The 24,234-nt window shown below is 35.8% G+C and overlaps 1 protein-coding gene across 1 annotated transcript in view; it reads right to left on the reverse strand.

The window, feature by feature from the left end:
• Positions 1-24,234, reverse strand: part of LOC120631569 — a 39,195-nt gene extending 14,961 nt beyond the window's left edge. Inside the window, exon 1 of the mRNA XM_039901204.1 lies at positions 24,178-24,234. Coding sequence (XP_039757138.1) covers positions 24,178-24,206 — 29 coding nt within the window. The 5' untranslated portion in view covers positions 24,207-24,234. The remainder of the gene's footprint in view (positions 1-24,177) is intronic.

The following is a 24,234-nucleotide window of genomic DNA, read 5'->3' on the forward strand; positions in this document are numbered from 1 at the left end:
ATGTGGAGTCCACCAATCCGCACTGGGCCAGCGTGGTGGGCCAAATTTTCGTCTCCTGTGCTAATAGTGCTGAGTTTGATCTCCAGCTCGCATCTGTATCTTTTCAGCAGCCTGAAAGTTACCCATAACTTTCACAAAGGTATGTGAAGTTTTTTTAAATTTAAAATGCATTTAAAACTATTCGGAACAAACCGGATTCGAACCTGCGACTCTTATCTTAAAAATATATAGCAACTGCCCCAAAAAGTTAAAGTAAACCTTAGTCTGAAGGCGAAACCTTTGAATAAATCTTTCTTGACTTTTAAAGTTCATGATAGGTTGTGAAATCATGAGATTTTTGATAGGTTTCTATGACGTAGTCAGCAGTTCACACTGCATGGATTATTTCAGAATTGTAAGCACCGGATATAATTGTTTAATTATTTTTTAATAGTGAATGAATGAATGAATACACTTTTATTGTACACCAAAGAAACAAAAAGTAGTTACAAAGATATAAATACAATCAAGAGAGTACAATTTGGTGGCCTTATCGCTACATAGCGATTTCTTCCAGGCAACCAATGGCGTAAAAGGAAAAAACGTAGAAAAGAGGTAGGTGGTGCAATAAATAAGATTTAAAAATTATACAAATATATAAATATAAATAAAATATATATATATATATATATAAATATATAGTGATTAATAACATTTAGGTACAAGTCTGTTATTTTCGGTAGAGTTGACGGTAGAGTTTCTGGCCAGTGGTCTTCTCTGCCGAAGACAGCATTCCAAACTTGTAGTAGAGTCATTTGAAGGTAACAAGTAATATGAATTATAGAGAAGCTTAATATACAGTATTAGAGTCAGTACAGTTGTTTTATTTCACTCCTTGGGAAGTGAGGTTTATAGAGTACAGACCCACAACACTGCTCTAAAGCAGGTTTCTGGGCTTTAAAGATGTCTTTTATAAAATGAATACTTTAATAGTAAGGAAGAATAGTAGTCATTAGAATAAATAATTCCTGCTAAGAAACTAGGTATTTAGCTTCAATAATACTGTTAATTAATGAAGGATCTAAGTGCCATCCTGAACATTGTGGGTATTGAAGTGAATATCTGAATACCTTGGCCTTCCATTCTTTATATTTTTTAGCACGTGCATTTATCATTATAAAATGATTGACATTCAATTAGCACACTAGCAAACCTGTCTGTTATATCCTTGCAAAAGTGTTAAACGTAAAACCTATTAAACGCGTTGGCAAATCGTTATATATATATTTCTTGTGTGCGTGTGTGTGTCACTGAATTCCGGCTGGACCTATTTGATTGAATTTTTCGGTATGCGTTTGGGTGGCACCCTGGATGGTTTGGATTCACAAATCAGCCCGACAGATGGCGCTGGGATCAGCTAGTATCATCATAAAAGTATCAACATTCAACATAGCAAACTAGTATCATAATGTACTGTTAGAACACACTTTCTTTCGTGAAAGTATGAAATAATGTCGTATCGCATGCATTATCGATGTATTAGCCAATAAATTGTTTTACAGTCAATTAAAAATATACGTACGTGATTAGATATATATACCTACCTAGAGACTAGAGTAGGTTGTAGGTAAATAAACTATGACGTGAGGATAGACAGACAATAAATCTGAGAAAAGTACATAAATAATTTGTGGGGATGGGTTTTTGCTTATATAACATGATACCGAAGGTAATATTAGATCTGCCTTTACCTAAGTTAAAACAATATAATAAAACCCATTAAACAAATCGTGGTTACTACACGATTGATGAATTCCTTAACGACAAGGCTGCTTGGAAGCAGGCTACTCCGCTCTCATCTCTCACAAAACAGGAAAATTCTAAAGATTGTTAAACTATAAAATGTTGGAAAAGTGGAATCTGCAGAGTTCCTTGCCGGCTCTTCTCAGTGGAATCTGCTTTCCAAACCGGTGGTAGAGTCACTTAAAACAGACTGGCTTAAAGTTTCAAAAGTGCTTATAAAGTAGGCCTACTTGAAAAAAATTAATTTTGAATTTGAATTTGAACTTGAATAATTTTATAATAATGTAGTAGGTATAGAGGTATGGCAATCCCGCTCTGAACAGTCAGATCAACGTCAAACCGAGCCGAGGTCCGAGTCCTCGATGGAGGCACCCTCGGGTCAACATCCCCCACTTTTCCCTCCGATATCGTCGAGCCCCGGGGTCTACTCCCTCGTTGACGCCGTAGCAACCCCTCAGGGGGTTACTGCCAACAGTCCATTGGTAAACGCAGCGTTGGTGACCCTAAACGTGTTAGACAGACGACATCAATCGGGTCGCTGGGAGCCGGGATTTTCGAACTCCCTAAAAAAGACCTATGCCTTTTGACCAGCAGCGGACTATAGGTCTATATGATGATGTAGGTATCATAGAACTGTAGACAGACGGAAATGATCGTTTAGATAAGCGTAATTTTTTCCATTATTCACCATACAGTGCATTAAACATCTTTTCACATCATTTCATTTAGTAATTACTTATCTGTTGGTACGTGCAATTTTGTTGTTACCATGGGAGCATTTACACAATTACATATTATGAACTGTCGTAATGTTTTGTTGAAATGTTGCTCATATTATTCCTACATACAGTGTAGAATTACAGTACCATTCGTATAACTACTCATTTATTTCTTACATGTCTTATGAAAAGATAGTAACAAATTTTATATTTTATTAAAAAACAATATTTTCATAAGACATGTAAGAATATATTAATAAATATACTACGACAATACACACATCGCCATCTAGCCGTAAACGTATGTTGTGTTATGGCTACTACGATGATTGTTGAATATTTTTTGAATAATATACATAAATACTTATAATACTATAAGAACTATAAGAAGTTAAAATATTGACTTTGCATAGTCAGTAAGTATTTGAAAAATTAATTTATACCCATAAAAATAAAACAAAATTTAAAAATAAAAAGGACTGTAAAATTATAAATATTAGAAGCAAAAATAAACTCGTTGTGCAGTTTACTAGACTACATACAATTGCTAATTCATTCAAGGGCAACTGTATATTGTTTTATAACAAATTACTGAATGAAATCTTTGAGGTGTCTCAATAAGTTCAAAGTTTATATTATAAAACGTAAGCTTACAGAAAAATCCTATTAAAATGTTAGGGATTACTTAAAAGATAAAACACTTGCGTGAGAATTGGTCTAACTTCATATTAATTTACTGTAAGATATGTGATATGATACAGTAAATTAATATGAATGTGATAGCGGATGACCATCGTGCATCCGATAAAGAACAAGTTAAATGATGACCTAGGTAAATGAGGTATTGAAAAAAAACCATTACCTTGGGAAAGAAATAAGTTAAATTTTTGAGTTTTCGTCCGTGTTTTTAAAATAACTGCTGGCTCATGTTATGATTATTTAAAATGGAACAGCCTTTGTTTATTTACCAAAACAACACAAACAGGCTTCCATACAGAGTAGCTTAAAATTTTATACTTAGTTATTAATAACGTGGTGGCAATAAAAAGGTTCTTACTCAGCTTAATGTTCCGGATACAACCAGTGGTGTGCACTTCATAGATGCACAAAAGCTCTGCCTAACTTAAAATTTTTGTATCACTCATAAATGCGAAGGTTTTTTCTATTTTATGGCATCTTTCTTCGTTATGCATACCCTGGTCAAAAACCCTGTGAACCACTGCCCACAACGCTGGTATTCTGTCAGTACCTACCTATTGAGTTGAGGGAAGTCCGGTTTTAAAATCACAGTTTAGAAAGAAAAAAAAAACATAAAGAAAGCATCATAAAAGGAAGTAAACTTCAATAAAGTTAATGGAAAAGATTTTTTTTTTTGTTAGTAGAAATGGAAATTCGTTAAATATCATAAAATTACCTATTCATATTCTAACAGCGGGAACCGTGAAAACAAATGGAAAAACGGGAAAAGTTGTAGGTAACTATAGGTATGTTAATAAATAAACATATGCGACTTTGCTGCATATTTACGTAACCTATCGGTATCTGCTCGCAAAAGCATAATATTTAGATGTAAAACATTTATGTACCAAAAACAATATGTCAGTACAAAGAACATAGTATATGTAAACACGAGGATAAGTGGGTATCTTTAATACTATTTATTTATCAACAACTTACAAGAACAGGTTGTTTTTCGATTCAAAACAGGTTTTAAATCAAAAACAACCAGCTGTTGCCCGAGACATAGTCCGCGTTTATTTTGGTTTTATAAAAAATTTCGCAGTTGCCGATTTTGCCCCGGGATAAAAAACCTCCAAAGAAAATAACGATGCGATATATTCTCCTATCCAATCTAACACTGTAAGTGCGAAAGTACGTCTGTTTGTTTGTTTGTTACCTTGATCTTCATGATATTTGGCACAATTGCAGCTTGGAGCATCCTGGGGATAAACATACAGTGGCGGCTTTTTGTAACGCTTACAATGCCTGCAATCCTTAGTTTCGCCACTGTATATAATATATGTATTTTACCACCTACCATGCACAGTGGCGTGCACTGGGTTTCTTACCAGGGTATGCATACTCTCCAATGCGAGCTATATTCCAATTTTAGGGTATGCAGTGCTTTTGTGCATGTATGGAGTGCACGCCACTGACCATGCATCTATAACATTTTCTTTCAGCGCTGTCTCGGTGAAATTCTATGTAGTAAGTATATAGATTTTCTTCATTTTATAACTCTGCACAATATTGAGAATATCTCCAGTACGAGTTATAAAAAACGAAAGTATAGGCTTTGTAAGAGTTATAAAACGCCTACCCTTAAGTATTCATAACTCGCACTGGAGATTTTCTTAATTTAATATCATCTGCATACCCTGTGCATACCCTCTATGCACGCCACTGACGCCACTGTAGACATAGGATAATATTTATGCCGGAATATTGCTGGTAATTGTGACCCCCGGTATTTAAAAAAATACTTATATTTATTTTGTAGTATTAATTGACGGACCGAGCAGATGGCCCACCTCAAATATAAACAGAGTAACATTTCACAGGGCATGCAAGGAGCACGTCCTGCAACATGCCGCCCTGTGACCATCGATTTTAGACGTAGGTGTTAATTTATGTTCATAAAGCAACAAGAAAGCTATTTTATCAATTGGATTTGTCAATTTCGTTGTATTTTTATCGCTATAAAGGTCAAATACCGGCACCACGTTTTAGCCATTTTCATGCGATTTCGGTGCAAGTCTACGCATTCTTTACGATTTTTATATATTTCATTGTAGACTTATACTTCTATAAATAGCACTATGATAAAGATAAATTATTTAGGAAGCCAATACAGAATCATAAAAGGTGGGATGGATATTTTTCTATACGCATTTCCCCAAAAAGTGTCGTAAATGTAAAATTTAAAAAAAAAGAACGGCTTCCAAATTTGTACTGTTTGAAACTGACATTTAGATTTTTGAGGATGGATTCAGAGGTTAAGCCTCATGTGTCTGTAATTACACCGGCAATCACTCCCTACAGACCGGAACACAGCATTGCAATCATGCTTCTTAGCGGCAAAGATAAACACGGGGATAGTACTCGGACGAGCTCTGTCACAAAACGCGCTACTACTACAAAAAAAATTAACGGAGAAGGAGCAGCCTGCGTGCTACTACTATTACTGCGTTCATAACAAACTTTTTTTTTCGTGGTTTAAAGGCTTTAGGTTCCCACACAACCGCCCGGGAAACCTATTGTATACTTCCCGGACATCTACTAACCGCCCCACAACCCAGTGCCAAGTCCCAACGCTAAAGAGGGGGGGATCGGTACAGCTTGACCCCCCACAGGAAGTACGGAGACTCGAATAGTGACCTAAGAAATATAAACGCAATAAAATACATATTACGAAATTCTTGACCTACCAATGCATACATTTAAAAAATGTGTAAAAACGCATCTAGTACAGCGAAGTTACTATACATTTGATGAATTCCTCAATGACAAGGTAGAATGGAAGCAGCCAGCCTCGCTCTGATCTCCCGCAAGATAGCAAAATGATTGTAAATGTTGATGTTGGAAAAGAGCAGCTGCTGAGTTTCTTGCCGGCTCTTCTCGGTAGAATCTGCTTTCCGAACCGGTGGTAGAGTCACACAAACATGCATACTTGACGTTTAAAAAGTGCTTATAAAGTAGGCCTACTTGAAATAAATGAATTTGAATTTGAATTTGAATTTGAAATGAAAGCCTGTAAAACATAATTATTATCAGTTTGTGTCGTTATTCCATTCTATTTTCTACACGTTTCACATTAGAATGCGTGTTTTCAAATGTAAATCATAATTACTAGTATTATTGTGCAAATAATGGGTTTAACACAATTTGCACAAGCATCAGCATAGCAGGTTATATTTACACGTAACTAGTTTGTGTATAGTTACGTGAGTACATACGACGTAGTTTAATTCGATGACAATTACTATTATCAAAAGGCTATAACAGTCCACTGCTTGGACTAAAGGCCTCTCCCAACGGGAGGGTTTGTCTATAATTAACCACGCTGGGTAGACTGGTTGGTGGTCAAATTAGTTAGTAGTAGTAGCACAGACAACGCTCAGGCCCGATCTCCGTTATATTCAGTTACGTACGATACCCGCGGGAAAAGTTTTTTGTAATCCATATTCATCTGCGTACTTTTCTATTCATTAAAAACTCCCGCAGAAAGATAGTTTGTTCGGGATAAAAATAATTTTATATCCGTCTCCGGGATGCAAAGCTATCTTCTAAGCCAGATAACAAAGACAATTTTTAATAAATTCTTTTAGGATACTGTTTATTGCTGAAAAGGATGCTTTCCAGCATTGTCGTGGTATATTTATTTATTTAATATTTACGGTTAATCACGACCAGAAGAAGCAACTAAACGAACATTAAAAGTATTGTCCAACAGTTATCTGTGTCCAGAACTGTTGCTACTTCTGGACACAGGTAATATACCAGATAAATAACAGATAAACAAGCGCCAAAATTTTTGTCTAACTGTTACCCGTAACCAAATGTAGCAACTAAACAAACTGATGTCTAACTGTTACCCTTGTCCAGAAGTAGCCATTAAACAAGCACCAAACTTTTGTCGTACTGTTTTCCGTGTCCAGAAGTAGCTACTAAACTAGCGCCAAACTTTTCTCGAACTGTTTCCCGTGTCCAGAAGTAGCAACTAAACAAGCACCAAACTTTTGTCTAACTGTTACCCGTGTCCAGAAGTAGCAACTAAAAAAGCACCAAACTTTTGTCTAACTGTTACCCGTGTCCAGAAGTAGCAACTAAACAAGCGCCATACTTTTGTGTAACTGTTACCCGTGTACAGAAGTAGCTATTAAACTAGCGCCAAACTTATTTTCCAACAGTTACCCGTAACCAAAAGTAGCAACTAAATAAGCATCAAACTTTTGTCCTACTGTTACCCGTGTCAAGAAGTAGCTACTAAACTAGCGCCAAACTTAGTGATCAACTGTTACCTGTGTCTAGAAGTATATACTAGCGCCAGACCTAGGTTCAACTGTTACCCGTTCTACTGTACTTGTTGGACCCGTTGTGCCGAAAAGTAGCAACGTACCAAGTTATATGTCCCGTCGCGACGCCGTCGTCGTCTTCGGTAATAAAAAGTGTCTACGTTTGCGCTGCGCCTTAAAGATTGTCCTAGTTAATGAATAGGGCAGAAAATGACGGTCATGAGAAAGTGGGCACGTTGTGTCGTATCGTTGAATTTTAAATTATAAATGAATGTTAACTCTATGCCATTAGTATAGAGTTTACTTTCTTTTGAGTTTAATTGTATTTTGGCATTGTTTGTTAGGTGTCACGAAAATGTAGCTCGACATGTTAATCTATATACTATATATTATAAAACATTAACATTTTATTATATGTGATAATCTAATGACTGATGAAAATCTACATAAATGCTTAAAATATACACATAAACACCTAGACACTGAAAAACGTTCATGTTCATTACACAGACATATTCCAGCTGTGGGAATTGAACCCACGGCCTCAGAAAGCAGGATCGCTTCCCACTGCGCCAATCGGCAGTTATTCTACTTATGCATAATAATATTTTTTATTTAATAATTTTCAAGATTACTCGGGATTTCCCATTATTATTCGCTTCACCTTATTGATGGAAAAAAACATGTCTTTCAATTCTTTATAACACAATTTAGTTAAGTCATAGACTACTTCAAAATATATCACTTTTGATTAATTAAATTGAAATTCTGAAAACTATTTTTTTCCTAATAACAGTATTGTTCACGTACCTACTTTTGTGAAGAGTTACGTTTTTCTTTTATTCTTTTGTCTCTTTAACTTGTAGTGGTATTCAAATAAATATTAAATAAGAGAGTAGCTTTGTTAAAATACATATACACTTTAGACCAACAGAATGAGAAAATTATATTTATTACATCACTTTGATGCTCTAAATGAATAAGGTTAACTGCATCAAACGAACATAAATAATGAATTTAAACAAACTTTGAAGTTATTTGCGTAACTGAGAAAAGGACCGTCAGTATAGTTGCCTTTTTCTCTAGTACACAATAAGCGTGAAAGTTTGTTTATATTCGATCCGCCATGACAGGTAAAACGCCGAATTCTAAATTATGACGTCACGTCTCTATAAACATAATTCCGTACCGCTTGAACGAGTATTTTGCTATTACAAACTAAGTCAGTAAGTAAATCAGTTTCTAAGTTTTTTTATCAATGCTATGGAACGAAGACTTACTAAAACTCTAATTTGACGTCACAAGTGCGGCCATGACACCCGGCGAGCGTTTTCACGTGAAATATTTTTTTTAAATACAATTTGCAATTTATATAAACATAACCTATATATCAGCAATAATAAGAAATTTTTCAATTATTCTTCCGATAATTTTCCTTTTCAGTTTTTCTAAAGCGTATTTGATTTCCCTTATTTATAATTATGTAGGCTGTATAATTTATATAATCCTTTGAAGGTTGCAGCTTGTCTATGCTGCATATCGCGCTCGAGGCGTTATGCTCGAGTAGTATTACAATGTGTTTGGTTCCGCTGGCCGTACTGTGTAATGAACTACAATTCGTGTTGTGGAGATAATGAGGTCGCGAATCATCTTCTACAGTCCACAATTTACTGCGTCATAACTCATAAGTAATTTATGTACTGTATTATATGTATAAGTTATATGAGTAGCAAGCTATCTGTGTTTTGAGGGTTCCATAAACACGGAGTAATCTAAAAGATAAGATCAAAGTTTGTATTGAACGTAAGCTTATATAAAAGTCCTATTATAGTAAAGGACTACGTAGTCGATAAAAAAGCTTGGGTGTGAATTATTACTCTTAACTAGGTTGCTCTTTAATAATTTTAAATGAGATGGTGATTACAAAAAAAACACCCGGCTAAGTTTGTTGTGGGCTTCTTCTTAGACCAGCGTTCGGAACCCTCGTAGCTTTAGTTTGAAGTTTACCAATGTGGTTATCGCCATCAACTCACTACCGTGTAATTCTCATGTGCGCATCAAAAATGCCACCTATGGCCTACTTGAATAAAGATATTTTTGACTTTGATTATGATATTTAAAAATCAGATTTTATTAGGAACAGAGAAAATGAAAATTATGACATCACCTGATTGTATTGCTCAATGCTTTAAGTAAATGATTTTTTTGATATTATAGAACAACCCCATTCAACAATAAAATCGGTTTCCCTACTATATCCTACATAGAAATGCATGTATTAAATTTTAAAATCGCAGCGCCCAAACTGTACATTCATACGATCTTCATGATCATCATATGAACTCATTATCGGCCCACTACAGGGCACCTCCCACAATGAATAGGGGTTCAGGCGTCCACCACGCTGACCTTGTGCGGATTGGTGGACTTCACACACCTTTGAGAATATTATGGAGAACTCTCAGGGATGGAGGTTTCCACACGACGTTTTCCTCCATCGTTTAATATATATAATATTTAAATTGCTTAAACTAAAAGATATATTATAAACTCTTCATACGATACATTATTATAATTAACTTTATCTTAAATCTTGTATTATAAATGTAAAATTGTGATGAATGAAATAAATTGAAATTGAAATCTATCGCGTGGCAATCCGAATTCCGTTCCAATTAATGGCGTAAGTAGCCTAGGGCTGAGTGGCAGTGCCCTTAACCCCATAAGCTCAAGGGGCCCTTATTAACGACACGACGTTCAAAAAAGTAGTAGTGACAATATTCTGATGACCTGCTTAGCGCAGGTCATCAGGTAAGCGCTGCAATTTTAGCGAAGGTCCACGTTCGATCCCAGCAATTTGGGAATTTATAATCTCTGAATTTCCTTTGGTCTAGCCACGGCCGAAGCCTTAACCCACCGACAAGCGATGTTGCGTTCCCGTACGATACTGTGTAGTAACAGATCAGGGGTGGTTTAATATCACTGTCATACCCTCTAACAGTTTCCATCGCTTGTATTTAAAGTCATCATCAGTTATTACTCAGTGGGATTGCAGTCAAAGATAACTAAAGGGGCTTTAATCTATATATATAAAAGGCAAAGATGACTGACTGACTGATCTATCAACGCACAGCTCTAACCACTTGACGGTGCGTGCTGAAATTTTGCACACAGATAGTAATTACAACGTAGGCTTCCGCTAAGAAAGGATTTTTGATAATTCCACCCCTAAGAGGGTTAAATGGGGGATGAAAGTTTGTATAGAATCCTTCATTTAACAATTTTTTATGCAAGTTACATAGAAACTTTGATTATAGGCAAAGGCATAAAAATAGGAGATGAAAATGTTTATGAAAGTTTCTGATTTTTTAAGTAACTTCCGTTCATATTTTTTCTGACAGCAAGACTTTTTAACCGCTTGTAGTTAAAATTTACCAATTCAAAAATTGAATTTGACGTTAGCGATGCCGCGGGCAAACGCTAGTTATAAATTAATGTTGGCTATTGTTGACCACAGCGCTCACTAATGCGCATCCCGGGAGGTCACTACCTTAGAAGGTCACATATCTATGTCCATACTATTATGCTAAGGTCGAGGTTATTAAAGTGTTCTGCTCCGCACGCCCCTGCATAATAAACTACAATTTGAGATAAGTAATGATATCAATAGGCAAGCTAATACGCCATACACTCACAATGGACAGTGGGCAAGCTTAAACCAACATACTCTTTCTCTCTATCCCGTTCTCTTGCTGTAATTCCTATCTACAAAGGTTGCCTGTAGACTGTAGGAGATTGCTTGCAGCAATAAGGCCGCCTTTGCATGTCTAAATTGTGTACTGTATACTCCTTACTGTTTCTTTTCCTGTATGTTATACGTGCAATAAAGTGTTTTTTCTTTTTCTCTTGTAGCATTCCATAGACAAATAAATTATTAAATTATGATAAGTAAGCGTAGCTTGTGTTATACATAAAAACTTATAAGATACAGATAAAACACCCGGACACGGAAAAACATTAATTTTCATTGCAAAAACATATTCCAGTTGTTGGAATCGAACCCATAGCCTTGGACTTAGAAAGCAGGGTTGCTGCCCAATGCGCCAATCGCCCGTCTATATAGCAAATACTGAAGTTTATGGCTTCACAGCCATCCATACACAGAGTGCAAAAACTGAAGTCAGCTCTTTGTAACTTAGACAAATATTAAAAACCGAAGCCTTATAAAACCATAGCCATCTAGATAGGCAAATAGCAAAGACTGAAATCATATAACGTAACAGCCCTTTTAAGCGTTCCATAAACAAATATCAAAAACTGAAGCCTTATAGCGTCACAGCCATCCATAGACAAGTAGAAAAACTGAAATCATATAACGTAACAGCCCTTTAACCGTTTCATAGCAAAAACGGAAGCCTCATAATGTCAGAGCCCTTTTATGTATTCGCACTAATAACTCTTTGGAGTGTGGATCAAGTGTGTTTTTTATGAAATTGACCTAAGTACATTATATTTCAATGCCGGTGCCAAGTACTACTGTAAAATACAGTAAAATTAATATTTTTTTTTTATCTGTAAGGGAGTCTCTATAATATACTCTACCTATAGAATTGTGTATGCAGTGCATTGTGTCCAAAAAGAGTGAAAACGCCTCGCGCACGTCTCACTACACCCGCGTAATGTTGCTAGCTGACAATTTTTTTCCCATTTTATGGTAAACTTTTAGAACATTAGAGGTAAAATAATTACTGTCAACAGCTAAATGGTATGAAGTGACTAACCGTTTGTTCGTACACGGTTTTTGTATGTTCTTAATTCTGTGACTCTACCAATCCCGATCATGTTCGATAATTGAAATGATAACATCTGGTTTTTTTTTTTTATTTGTTATCAGGTTAGGTAGGTGCCAATCTTAGCAAAGCATAAACAATTTTGATTCGGACTTTCACAGACAGTTAGAGAACTTTTTATGGAGTAAGTAATCGTATTAAGGTCTGCATTATTTAGAGATTTATATCTTACACACGTAATAAGTGGTGGTTTCGCTCCAACTCACCGAAAATTTGAGACGCTATTTTTATTAACTGAGCAAATATTTTTGCAATTTCTGAAACCGAAATCGCTGATCTAAATGAACACTTGCCAAGTCTAAATATATTTACGCGCGTGGCTGATCTTCAGTGCTTTGACACTATTTCACGCGAAAGTGTTCTTATTATATAATATAAACTAGAGGATCGAAAAAAGGCAAAAAATAGTCGTATGTTGTCGCGGACTGTTTTACTATTTTATTCCGATACTTACTACATAATTCCGTCGTTTGGCGTAACGTTTACCGTTCACACATCGCACGCACCGGAATCTATCAAAAAGGATATTTTTGCAGTTTTTGCAACATTTCTCATTAATGATATACTTATAGCCTTAATTGATCGTATCAATCCAAAAAAAATCGAAATCGCGACAGCATTTTCTGAGATTAGCTTTTGAGTTTGTTTGGCTGAACAACCAAACAAACTCAAAAGCTTTATTATATTACAACTATGCCGATCTACGTCAATCTACAACTCCGTTGCGCGGATTTTGAAAGATATATGCGGAAAAAATTGCGATGCTATCCTGTAGGGAGTTGTGCGCTTTTCCGGGATAAAAGACCCCTACGAGCTATTCCAGACTATATTGTTATCTCAGAGAAAATATTTCATACGAATATCTTATTTAAATAAAACAAATTACAAATTGAAATTAAAATTAGAATTGAAACAAAAAAAAATTATACACAAACTCAAAATTCTCTTTTTAATTCATTTTTTTTTTTTTTTTTCCTTTATATAATTTTCCCTATAAAATTGTCAAACGTTTGTTAATAACCTGAAGATCATAGATATAGGGAAGACACTGTCTCCTGTAACACAGTTTAAACTACCGCAGGAGACAGAGCTTCACACTCATGAAATGTGTACGTTTATTTTGATAAAATAAAGATATTATTATTACATCTATGGCTGTGGTTTACTCAAAAACTATTTGGTTGGTTTCATAGACAAGTCTCGGAGACTTAACATAACGCACCTCTTAAGCCTGCGATGTATTATTTCGGTTTTCATTTACACGTTGTATAATGATTATAACGAACTAAGACACCGGCAGGGTGATTACGTATCTCGCGACAGCAATGCGACAGGCGTAAATCTTGCAATCGCTGCTGTCAAACGTCACTTTTGTTTATTTATTGTATGGAAAAGTGATGTTTGTCAGCAGTGATATTTCAATGAAAATACCCACCAATCACCAAAAACTCAATTCAAGAAAGTTGGTTGTGAATCAAATATAATTTAAATTGTTTCTTGAAAACCATATATTAATTAAACTAGCCGTTTCCAGCCCGCTTCGCTGGGCGAATTGAAAAAGGAAATAAATTACATTTTATGTTTCATTTTTATTTATTTTTTTCATATTTTTATTATTCTCCTTTTTTTTTATTTTTGTATGAACATAAATAGGCCCCGCGGATAGAACTGTAAGCATCGATATTGTTTAGACTTACTCAAATTCCAAATTCCATCGATTTATCTTTCATCCAGGTGATTTTTCTCACTAATATTCATTGTAACTTTCAATGTGCAATCATTATAACATTTCCGTGCCTTTCTTCCAAAAATTAATAATAATTGACATGAAGAAAAAAATTTGAAATGAGCATTGAAAGTTTAAGTTAAAGTCATTGCAAGTCTCATATGTGAAGTTGAAATCTGTCTAGGTTCAAGTGCGACGAATTTTCTGTTAACTAAAATTTTCTCCGTGACATCAATTTTTTATAGAAAATTAATTGTGCATGTTTTTTATGAATTCTATTGGAATAAGTAACTAAATTTCTTTTCCACATCTCATGTGCTTGGAAAATGCATTCATGTTAATCTGTTACATTTCCGCGATCCCGCAATAAAAGAATTCGTCGGTTATGTAGTCTGCAAAAGTAAAATGAATGTAAAATTCTTAGTCCGTTGATTGGATAGCTACATGTAAAGTTAAGTTTTTGAAACCTCTCAATGACTTTTTCTCCGCTGCCAAAAAGACGATTGTTGTAAGGAAATACACGAAGATCCCCACCAAATTTGGAGTCTGTAGAAGTTACAGGTTAGAAATAAAAATTTTGATTTTAACACCCACCCCCGCAATTCCTGTCGGAAGTAGACTTTATTGAAATCCATTTTGAGATGTTCTTTATGTGAATAATAAAAGATTCCTACCATATTTAGAATTTTTAGAAGCTATATTTCGAAATTGAAATTTTTTATTGTTAACACCCACCCCCGCGAACCTTATTGGAGGTGATTCATTGTAAAATCCGCTCGAAGATCATTTTTATATTACATATAGAACACTCTCACTAAATTTGGAGTCTATAGGAGCTATCGCTTGGAAATTGAAAAATTTAATTGTTAACGCCCCCGCAATCTTCTTTGGGGTGGGATATCGATAAGTTATGCGTGATTGAGCCTCAAACGAAGACCATTTTCATTATATATATATATAGATAATAATTTAGCATTTGTTAAAGTCCTTAATCAATTTAATAAAATATCTGGCAAATATCTATTTATATAATAGTTATCAAAAGTTTAAATATTTACCCACGTTATAAAATTACTGTAACACAAGTCAACATCACCTGAGGATGCTCCAGTTTCATAAACTGAGGTGCATTATTATCATTATCAACCCTTTACCGGCCCACTAATAGGTTAGCCTTAGTCCACCACGCCTTTGACAATATTATGAGAGTTCCCCTCTCCGGCATGTCGGTTTCCTCACGATGTTTTTCCTACACCGTTAAAGCAAGTGATATTTAATTTCTAAAGCGTACATAACATAGAAAAGTTAGAGGTGTGTGCTGGGAGTCAAACTCGGCCCCCCGAAAGTGAAGCCGAAGTCCTAACCATTGACCACCGCTTTATTTTGTAGTTATCACTATCACCAATAGGTAACAATACTCGTATGTAGGAACGCTTCAGTGCAAGTTGAATTCGAAGTGAAATTTTTCTATGGAGCAATTTTTGGTAGTGGAAAACTTAGAGCTCGCGTCACCGATGACCTTGACATGCTCATGACATTGCGCCAGATTAGAAACGCGTACCAAACCAGCCTGTTCATATAAATACCCATATATAAAAAACACTCTATATACTCAACTGTTAAATAAGCGTGGTTGTCTGTTTGGATAGGTAAAATATCATGTCATCGCGTCATTAACATTCTGTTTTAGAAAAGTTAATTGTGTGTGTTTCCGATAATTATTATTCGAATTGATGAATTTTAAAATCACTCACACACAGAGATCGTTAATATGTTCATTCATTTGTAGAAAGATAAATATCATAGTATTTATTTTCGAAAACTGTTATAATAAATAAATTACAACATAAAAGAAAAAAAAATACGATAATTAAGGAGTATGTTATGTATGTTGCTTCGTTGTGGTCAACGGGTCACCTACTCAGCTCTGTGCCGCAGCACCATCGCAGTAACTGCCAAGGAATACAGCAACGCTGATTTTTAGTAGGGACCAAAGGTTACGGGTTTTCGCGGACAGGTAGTGACATGGTCTGACGTAGTGTTTGTATACTCTATGGTTAAGTTATTGCTAAATAACAAATATAATACAAACACTACGTCCTTATAACTTAACAATAATTACAAACATAAATTTAGGCCGACAAAATAATAATAAAAAAAACAAAATTAATACGATGCAAAAAGAAAATCAAAAATAACAACATACTAATACTACAGATTAAACTACTAATCGTAGAGCATAGAGCACAGACTATACTAAGTTAACATTAATTTGTTTTCCACGTTTTCGCCACGTCTAAAATTGTTTATAAATTTTACATTGGTTGTCTATCTTTTCAAACACAATGTAGGTACATTTCTAACGTACTCTTCGTCTATTGAGTAGGTATGATGAAACAAGATTTATAGCTCTCTACACTAAGCATCCTGTATTTAATGTACCTTCATTAATTGTCTATAATAATACCTACTTATCCACGTATGACGTCACAAAACGAGATATTTTTGCTCAATGTTTTTCTATAGTCTCTAATTATTTTTTACATTACTTTTGCCCGTGACTTCTCTCGCGTCGGGTCTGATGGGAGGCTTCGGCCTTGGCTACTTACTACCCTCCTGACAAAAACATGCCGCTAAGCGATTTAGCTTTTCGGTACGATGTTGCGTAGAAACCATTTAATTATTTCACATCTAAAAAACCACCGTAAAGGATAAGGTGTAGGTGCCTATACTTATTACACTGGGTCTGATGCAAAGAGGGAATTCACTAAACTAGACTCTTCCAAACGCGCCCGGTCTAAGTTAAGCCCACAACAAACTAAGCCTGATTTTTTTGCCCACCTTAGACGGCCGATTGGCGCAGTGGGCAGCGACCCTGCTTTCTGAGTCCAAGGCTGTGGGATTCGATTCCCACAACTGTAAAATGTTTTAAATTTTAATGAATGTTTCCAGTGTGTGGGTGTATATCTATTACCTATAAGTGTTAGCAAATCTGCATTTATATATATATACATTTGGTTAAAGATAAAAAGGTATCTTTGTTCAGACTGGTCAAAATTATGTATAATCTGTGGCCGGTATAAGTTGGAGTAGGAATTCAAAATGACAGGAACCCAGACCAAAAAGGAAGGTCATATTAAATGGCGGGAAAAATAAAGGACAGTGGAGTACAGACATAAGAGTCAAGAGGAAATGGAAGAAGTTATCTCTTCGTTAATTAAAAGTGCGCTATAAGTTCAGATAGATTGATGTTTGAGTTTATAATGTTGTAATTAGAGTTACCAAAACGATTAAATTTTGTAAGATATGGGGTTTATTTTATAAGTATTTACAAGCGGACCCCAGCGCCATCTGTCGGGCTGATTTGTGAATCTAAACCATTCAGGGTGCCACCCAAACAGCAGACTTCCAATAAGGACCAAACTGAGGATCTACGGAGCATATATCCGCTCACGCCTCACGTACGCAGCCCCAGCCTGGTTTGCCCTCTGCTCGGCCCACCAAAAAGACCGGCTACAGGTTCAGCAGAACAAGTGCCTGCGCCTGATTGTAGGAGCTCCAAGGTACGTCAGAAATGACGTCATCCATCGAGACACCAGGACGCCTACCGTGGAGGTTTTCGTCCGCAAATCGCACGCCGCATGTAAGCTCACGCAGACTACGGGCCGTGCGAACACCTCCACGGAATAGCCCCAGCGCTGGACAGACCTATAACAGGGCGTCCACTACCTCGAGAGCTCCTCCAATCACCCCCGCCAGCGCGACAACGCGGAGGCACAAATGGTGACATCGATGACTCAAGGCCCATCGGAATTATTAACATCCCCGCGCGCGCCGACGACGACTACGCTGACAGTGACGCTGACATTTCACGGACACGACAAACCAACAGGCCCAAAGCCAATGATGGCGGGCCCTAGCCCCTAGACAGGGGCTAAAACAACAAATACCAGGGCAGCATAGCTCTAGCCCTGCGAATATGACCCGGGTAAGGAGGCGTTGCCTCGAGGCCCGACCGGCCTGTTGGCCGCTTGGAGATGACCCACACGCACGCACCCAAACGCATACCAAAATCTTCATTCGAATCGGTCCAGCAGTGACATACACACGCACCCAAGAAATATATATATATAACATGTATATTTTTCTTTAAAAAAATTCAACATTTATCTTAGTACCCATAACACAAGCTAACTACTTTGGGGCTAAATGGCGATGGGTGTATTTTCGTAGTATATCTATTTATTGTATTACCTTTGCAGTCGAGGGTTAATAATTTACACCTAGCGCAAAAAAAACCTACCGAGAGATATGATATTTATTCGGTTACGTATATAGAAAGCGCTGGTTTCCCAATAAATGAGAAAACTCTACGTCACAATAGTAAACTATCTTTCATGAAATAGGCATTGTTCCGGAGTCTGGTTGCGAAGACAATTATAAATAGTATATGCTACCTATCATCAAATTCAGTCAATTGACGGAGATTGGCGCAGCGGGCAGCGACTCTGCTCTCCTGAGTCCAAGGCCGTGGGTTCGATTCCCACAACTGGAAAATGTTTGTCTGATGAACAGAAATGTTTTTCAGTATCTGGGTGTTTATAAGTGTATTCTAAGTATATTATTCATTAAAATAATCATCAGTCATCTTAGTACTAACACAAGCTACGCTTACTTTGGGGCTACATGGCAATGTGTGTATTGTCGTAGTATTGTCGTATTTATTTATTTATTTAATACCTACCAATTAATAAATATTACTGTTTGTATCACTGACGTAAATATTACGCCTGTGGTTTGTATAAACAAAGTCAAAAGTCAAAGTCAAAGTCAAAAATATCTTTATTCAAGTAGGCCCACAGGTGGCCCTTTTGATGCGTACATAAGAATTACACGGTAGTGAGAATATGCAATCCCTTCTTTAAGGTGCCACTTTTGTTACCAGCCAGCCGCGAAATTTGGTGGGTCAGCTTTTACTATACAACGTTTAACGGAATTACGAAGTACTGTTGAAGGGTCCATAAGTATATTTCATAAGGCCCTGGAGGCCACCCTGTAAAAATATTAAATCAAAAGAAGTATATTAAAAAAATAATCAAAAACCCTAGGGGGTGAAGGCACTGAAGCTGAAATACAAGGTTTCTTCGTTTAGCTTCAGAAGCTTGTAGTAATATAATTTTTTAAGATTTCATGGATGCCCCATCCTATAAAATAAGAAATGTTTTTACTATATTGTTTAGACTTAAGATTTTTGAAAATAAACATTATTATTATTATTATTTATTTACTTCTGACAACCCTATTATAGATAAAAGACCGACACAGGCATCGTAAGCTACGCTACGCTTACCTAATAAAGTGGCAGGAGTCACTTGATTTTCCTTTTGCATGTGACGTTAGGGCTGTATCAGTTTTATTTCAGTAAAAACTATGGCAATGGTTTACTCAAAAACTATTAGCGTTTCGATTTAACAGATAAGTCCCAGAAGCAGTAAATAATGTACATCTAAAACCTCTAAAGTATTATTTCGGTTTTCATTTACACGTTGTATACGTGAAGCGAAACCTTTGTTTTTATAAAATTGCGCGAAAAGTATGAAATTTCCCACACTTATGCTTTAAACAGAGAAGGAGTGCAGAATACAAATATTTTTTTTAATCATGCAAAAAGCATACATTACATGATAAAAAAAATACGTGAAGCCAAACCTTTGTTTATATAAAATTGCGCGGACAGAGGAGTATGTAATTTCACACACTTATGGTTTAAACAGAGAAGGAGTGCAGAATACAAATATTTTTTTTAAATATGCAAAAAGCATGCATTACATTACGTGATAAAAAAAAATAAGTGAAGCGAAAACTTTGTTTTTATAAAATTGCGCGGACAGAGCAGTATGTAATTTCACACACTTATGGTTTAAACAGAGAAGGAGTGCAGAATACAAATATTTTTTTTAAATATGCAAAAAGCATGCATTACATTACGTGATAAAAAAAAATAAGTGAAGCGAAAACTTTGTTTTTATAAAATTGCGCGGACAGAGGAGTATGAAGTTTCCCACACTTATGGTGTAAACAGAGAAGGAGTGCAGAATAATATTTTTTTTTAATATGCATAAAGCATACATTACATGATAAAAAATACACTATACAATAATACACACACTACCAAGTATTTGACAAAAAGAAGCATGTTTTGATCATATTATGGACTATAGAAGAACTAGAGTTACCGACATAGTTCAGCGAGTCGCTGAAGTGGCAATGGGCAGGGCACATAGCTCGGAGAACCGATGGACGTTGGGGTCTTAAGGTGCTGGAATGGCGACCCCGCACCGGTAGGCGCAGCGTAGGTCGGCCCTCAACGAGGGACAGATGACATCAGGCGAGTCGCTGGGAGCCGCTGGAGGCAAGCGGCCGAGGACCGTGTATTGTGGAACTCCCTACAAAAGACCTATGTCCCGCAGTGGACGTCGATTGGTTGAGATGATGATGATGATGATGGACTATTAAAAAAAAATGGCAAATCAACAGTGTAGACTTGGAGAAATCTACGATAAAGAAGTATATTCTTTAAAAATATAACCTTTAATGAGGCTAAAATTAATAACGGCCGAATTTCGATGAGTGGGCGACCACTGGTGCGTAGTTATAATAATACTTTTTGATTCACAAACGCATGTTCACCTCTATAAATATGCTAACAGCGCGAGAACCTCGTTATTACAACGTAATAACGTTGTAATAACGAGGTTCGTACGTACCTACACTTTCTTTTAATAAATTAAATAAGCAAGCTCTTGGAAATCTATAGCTTCTCGATTTCATATTAAAATGAATACCTAGAACCTAGTACCCAAAAGGTATACAAACTAAAATATAGAAACATTAATCTAAGGTATGATCGTAGCAATTGATAACGGAGCTATGTTGGTCAGCATTGCTAGCATAGGCAGCAGGGCTAGCACAGGCAGGAGACAAACCTATATCCCCCTTATATACCCTGACAGGGGATATAATTAACGTGTTCACCTGATTAAGCACGGGAACATGGAATTGGAGAAGTTTATCCCCGTTTATATCGCTTAGAAATTAAAGCGATTATATACGAAAGAAGACAAAAATAACTGATGTCAATACATCTGATACAATACAGTCTAAGGTTGAAATGGCGCTGGGCTGGCCATGCAGCAAGATACAGCGACACGCGATGGACAGTGGAATCGACGAGATGGGAAATGCCTAGCGGAATAAGGCGAAAGGGACTACCTTTGAAACGATGGGGTGACGATATCATAAAGACAGCAGGTAAACAGTGGATCGAAAGAGCCAAAGATAGGGAAATTTGGACCAAACTGGAGGAAGCCTATACCCAAGAAGGGGTTCTCACCAAAGAAGCGTTATAATATTATATATAGTTTTAGAAGTGAATAATGTGCATAAATAATAAATAAATATAAGGGATTTTTTTTAGATAATACACATAAATCTAAGGTGATGAGAAATAAAAAGGCTTTGTACATATATCATCTTCATCATTATATCAACCCATTACCGTCCCACTACAGGACACTGGTCTTCACCCACAACGAGAAGGGGTTAAGACCGTGGCTACCCACCACGCTAGCCCAGTGCGGATTTGTGCGGACACATTTATTATTTGGATATTATTTCCACTGCGCGCCTATTCTCTGAGAGTTGGTAGCTGTGGGAGAAGATAAATTTTTATCCATTCCCCGGGGAGATAATTGGCTCCTGCCCATGCTGCTGGGTAACACTTCAGCTTCCCTTTTGGGGGAGTTGAGTTCCATTACCGGCCCACTACAGGGCACGGGTCTCCTTGCAGAATGAAAAGGGAAGGGTTTATAGGCCGTAGTCCACCACGCTGCCCAAGTTCGGATTGCTAGACTTCACATGCCCTTGAGAACATTATGAGGAACTTTCAGTCATGCTTTTTTCCTCATGATGTTTTTACTTCACTGTTTAAACGATAAATATATTTCAATTACTTAAAACGCACATAGCTCCGAAGTAAGAGGTCGTGGAGTCGTAAAGCGTGCCTGGAATCGAACTCGGTCCTCCCGAAAGGGAAGTCGAAGCTTTACCCATACTTATGATTTCCTTTAAAACTAAACCGATGCATAGTCAAAAGCACTGAGTTAAAAAAAACATTGTAACATTTATACAAAAGAAACGAGTGTAAATGCAGAACTTTACAACAGTAACCATTCGAAAGGTAAAATAAACGCAAATATGCAAAATTTTCACCGATAAACAATAAAATATGATGCTTATTGCTAAACGAAACCTGATATTAGTATCCAAGTAGATACAAAACAAATATATACCTAGGTATATAAGCTTTTACCAAAACATAAATAAATGATTACAGAACAGAATTTTATGAGGACAGGTGTTAAAAAGCGCTTTAATATCTTTATAAAGCTTTATTTAGCTTAAAGGTAAATACGTGCAGTACCTACCTCAAAAACGTAGCCCTTATTGAGTTACCAAAAGATTTAAATATAAGAACTTACCGAGAAACAAAAACCACATTTTAAGTTATAACTATAGGTACGTAATAACAATTAATACAATATTTTGGTCACAATAACCTTCGATAATTTTCCAAATAGCTATAATAACTCTCTAAAGGTAACGCTAAACTTTCCTTCAAAATTCAGTTCCTTCAAAACGAAAGAATACATACCTAATAAGCACTTACCTACTGAGAAATAAAACCAGAATTGAATTAACAAATACCTACTTATTTTCAATCACAGCGAACTCATTAAATGTGTCAAATAGCGCTATAACAGCTCTACATAGTTAGGTATGCTAAACTTTGTTCAATAATCAAAAACACAAAACGCAGTTCATCGAAAACGAAGTAATACATACGAGTAATAAGCTCTTACTTAGGAATAAAAATCAGAATTCAATTAATGACCTAACAACACTTATTTTCAATCACAAAAACCTCTTCAATCGTTATTAAATAGCGCAGCTCTTTATATAGATAGGTATTTTAAATTTCTTAAATAAACAAAAACAATAATTTTGTTCCCCGAAAACTTAACCCAAAAGGAAGCGTTTACCTATAAATCAAAACCACCATTTAAGTTGTGGACAATCCTTTTTTCTAATCGCAACAATCTTTGAAAATGTGCAATATAGCGCCCTTATAGCGCCCTTATAAATCTTTTGAGGTTACTTTCTTGAATAAAGAAAAATAAAATGAAAGCGACGGAATACATATAAGCACTTACCGAGTAATTAAAAAACTATTTAATATGTGAACAAATTAATCTTATTTTCAATCACAATAAACTCTTTAAACATCAACGGTTACATAGCACGATATTATTTTTGGAATTGTCGATATTTAAGAAATGTTGATTAACCACGAAAATCTTAGTTTAAAATCTTTAATCACAATAAACTCTTTAAACGTGTCAAATAGCGCGATAACAGCTCTATATACTAAGGTATGCTAAACTTTGTTTAACAAACAAAAACTAATAATGCCCTTCCTCTTAAACGAAATTATACATAATGAAAACTTGCCAAGAAACCATTAGAATTTAATTAATGAAATTATAATCCTTTTTTTCAATCACAAAAACCTCTTTAATCGTTCCAAATAGCGCTATAACAGCTCTACATAGGTATGTATGCTAAACTTTCATTAATAAACAAAAACAAAAATTCAGTTCCTCGAAACCCAATGGGCATCCAAGAGGAATACATATCAGCACTTACCGAGATATAAGAACCAAATTTTATTTATGAACCAATAATACTTGTTTTCAATCACAAAAACCTCAGAAAATGTGCCTAACAACTCATTAAAGGTGGATAACTAGTCTATAAAGGCTACGCTAAACTTTCTTCAATAAACAAAAACAAAAATGCAGTTTCTTGAAAACGTAGAAATACATATAAGCACTTACCAATAATTAAGAACCACAATTAAATTTATGAACAAATAATACTTTTTTAAACACAAAAACCTCTTTAAATGTGTAAACAAGTGCTATATCAGCAGTATAAAGGTAGGTATAAAACTTTCGCTGACTTACTTCAAACTTGTTTCGACGCTGGCCGACATGGTGGACGGGCGCACCGCGACGCGAATT

The sequence above is a fragment of the Pararge aegeria genome, chromosome 18, assembly GCF_905163445.1.
Source record: "Pararge aegeria chromosome 18, ilParAegt1.1, whole genome shotgun sequence".
In the NCBI taxonomy this organism is placed as follows: domain Eukaryota; kingdom Metazoa; phylum Arthropoda; class Insecta; order Lepidoptera; family Nymphalidae; genus Pararge; species Pararge aegeria.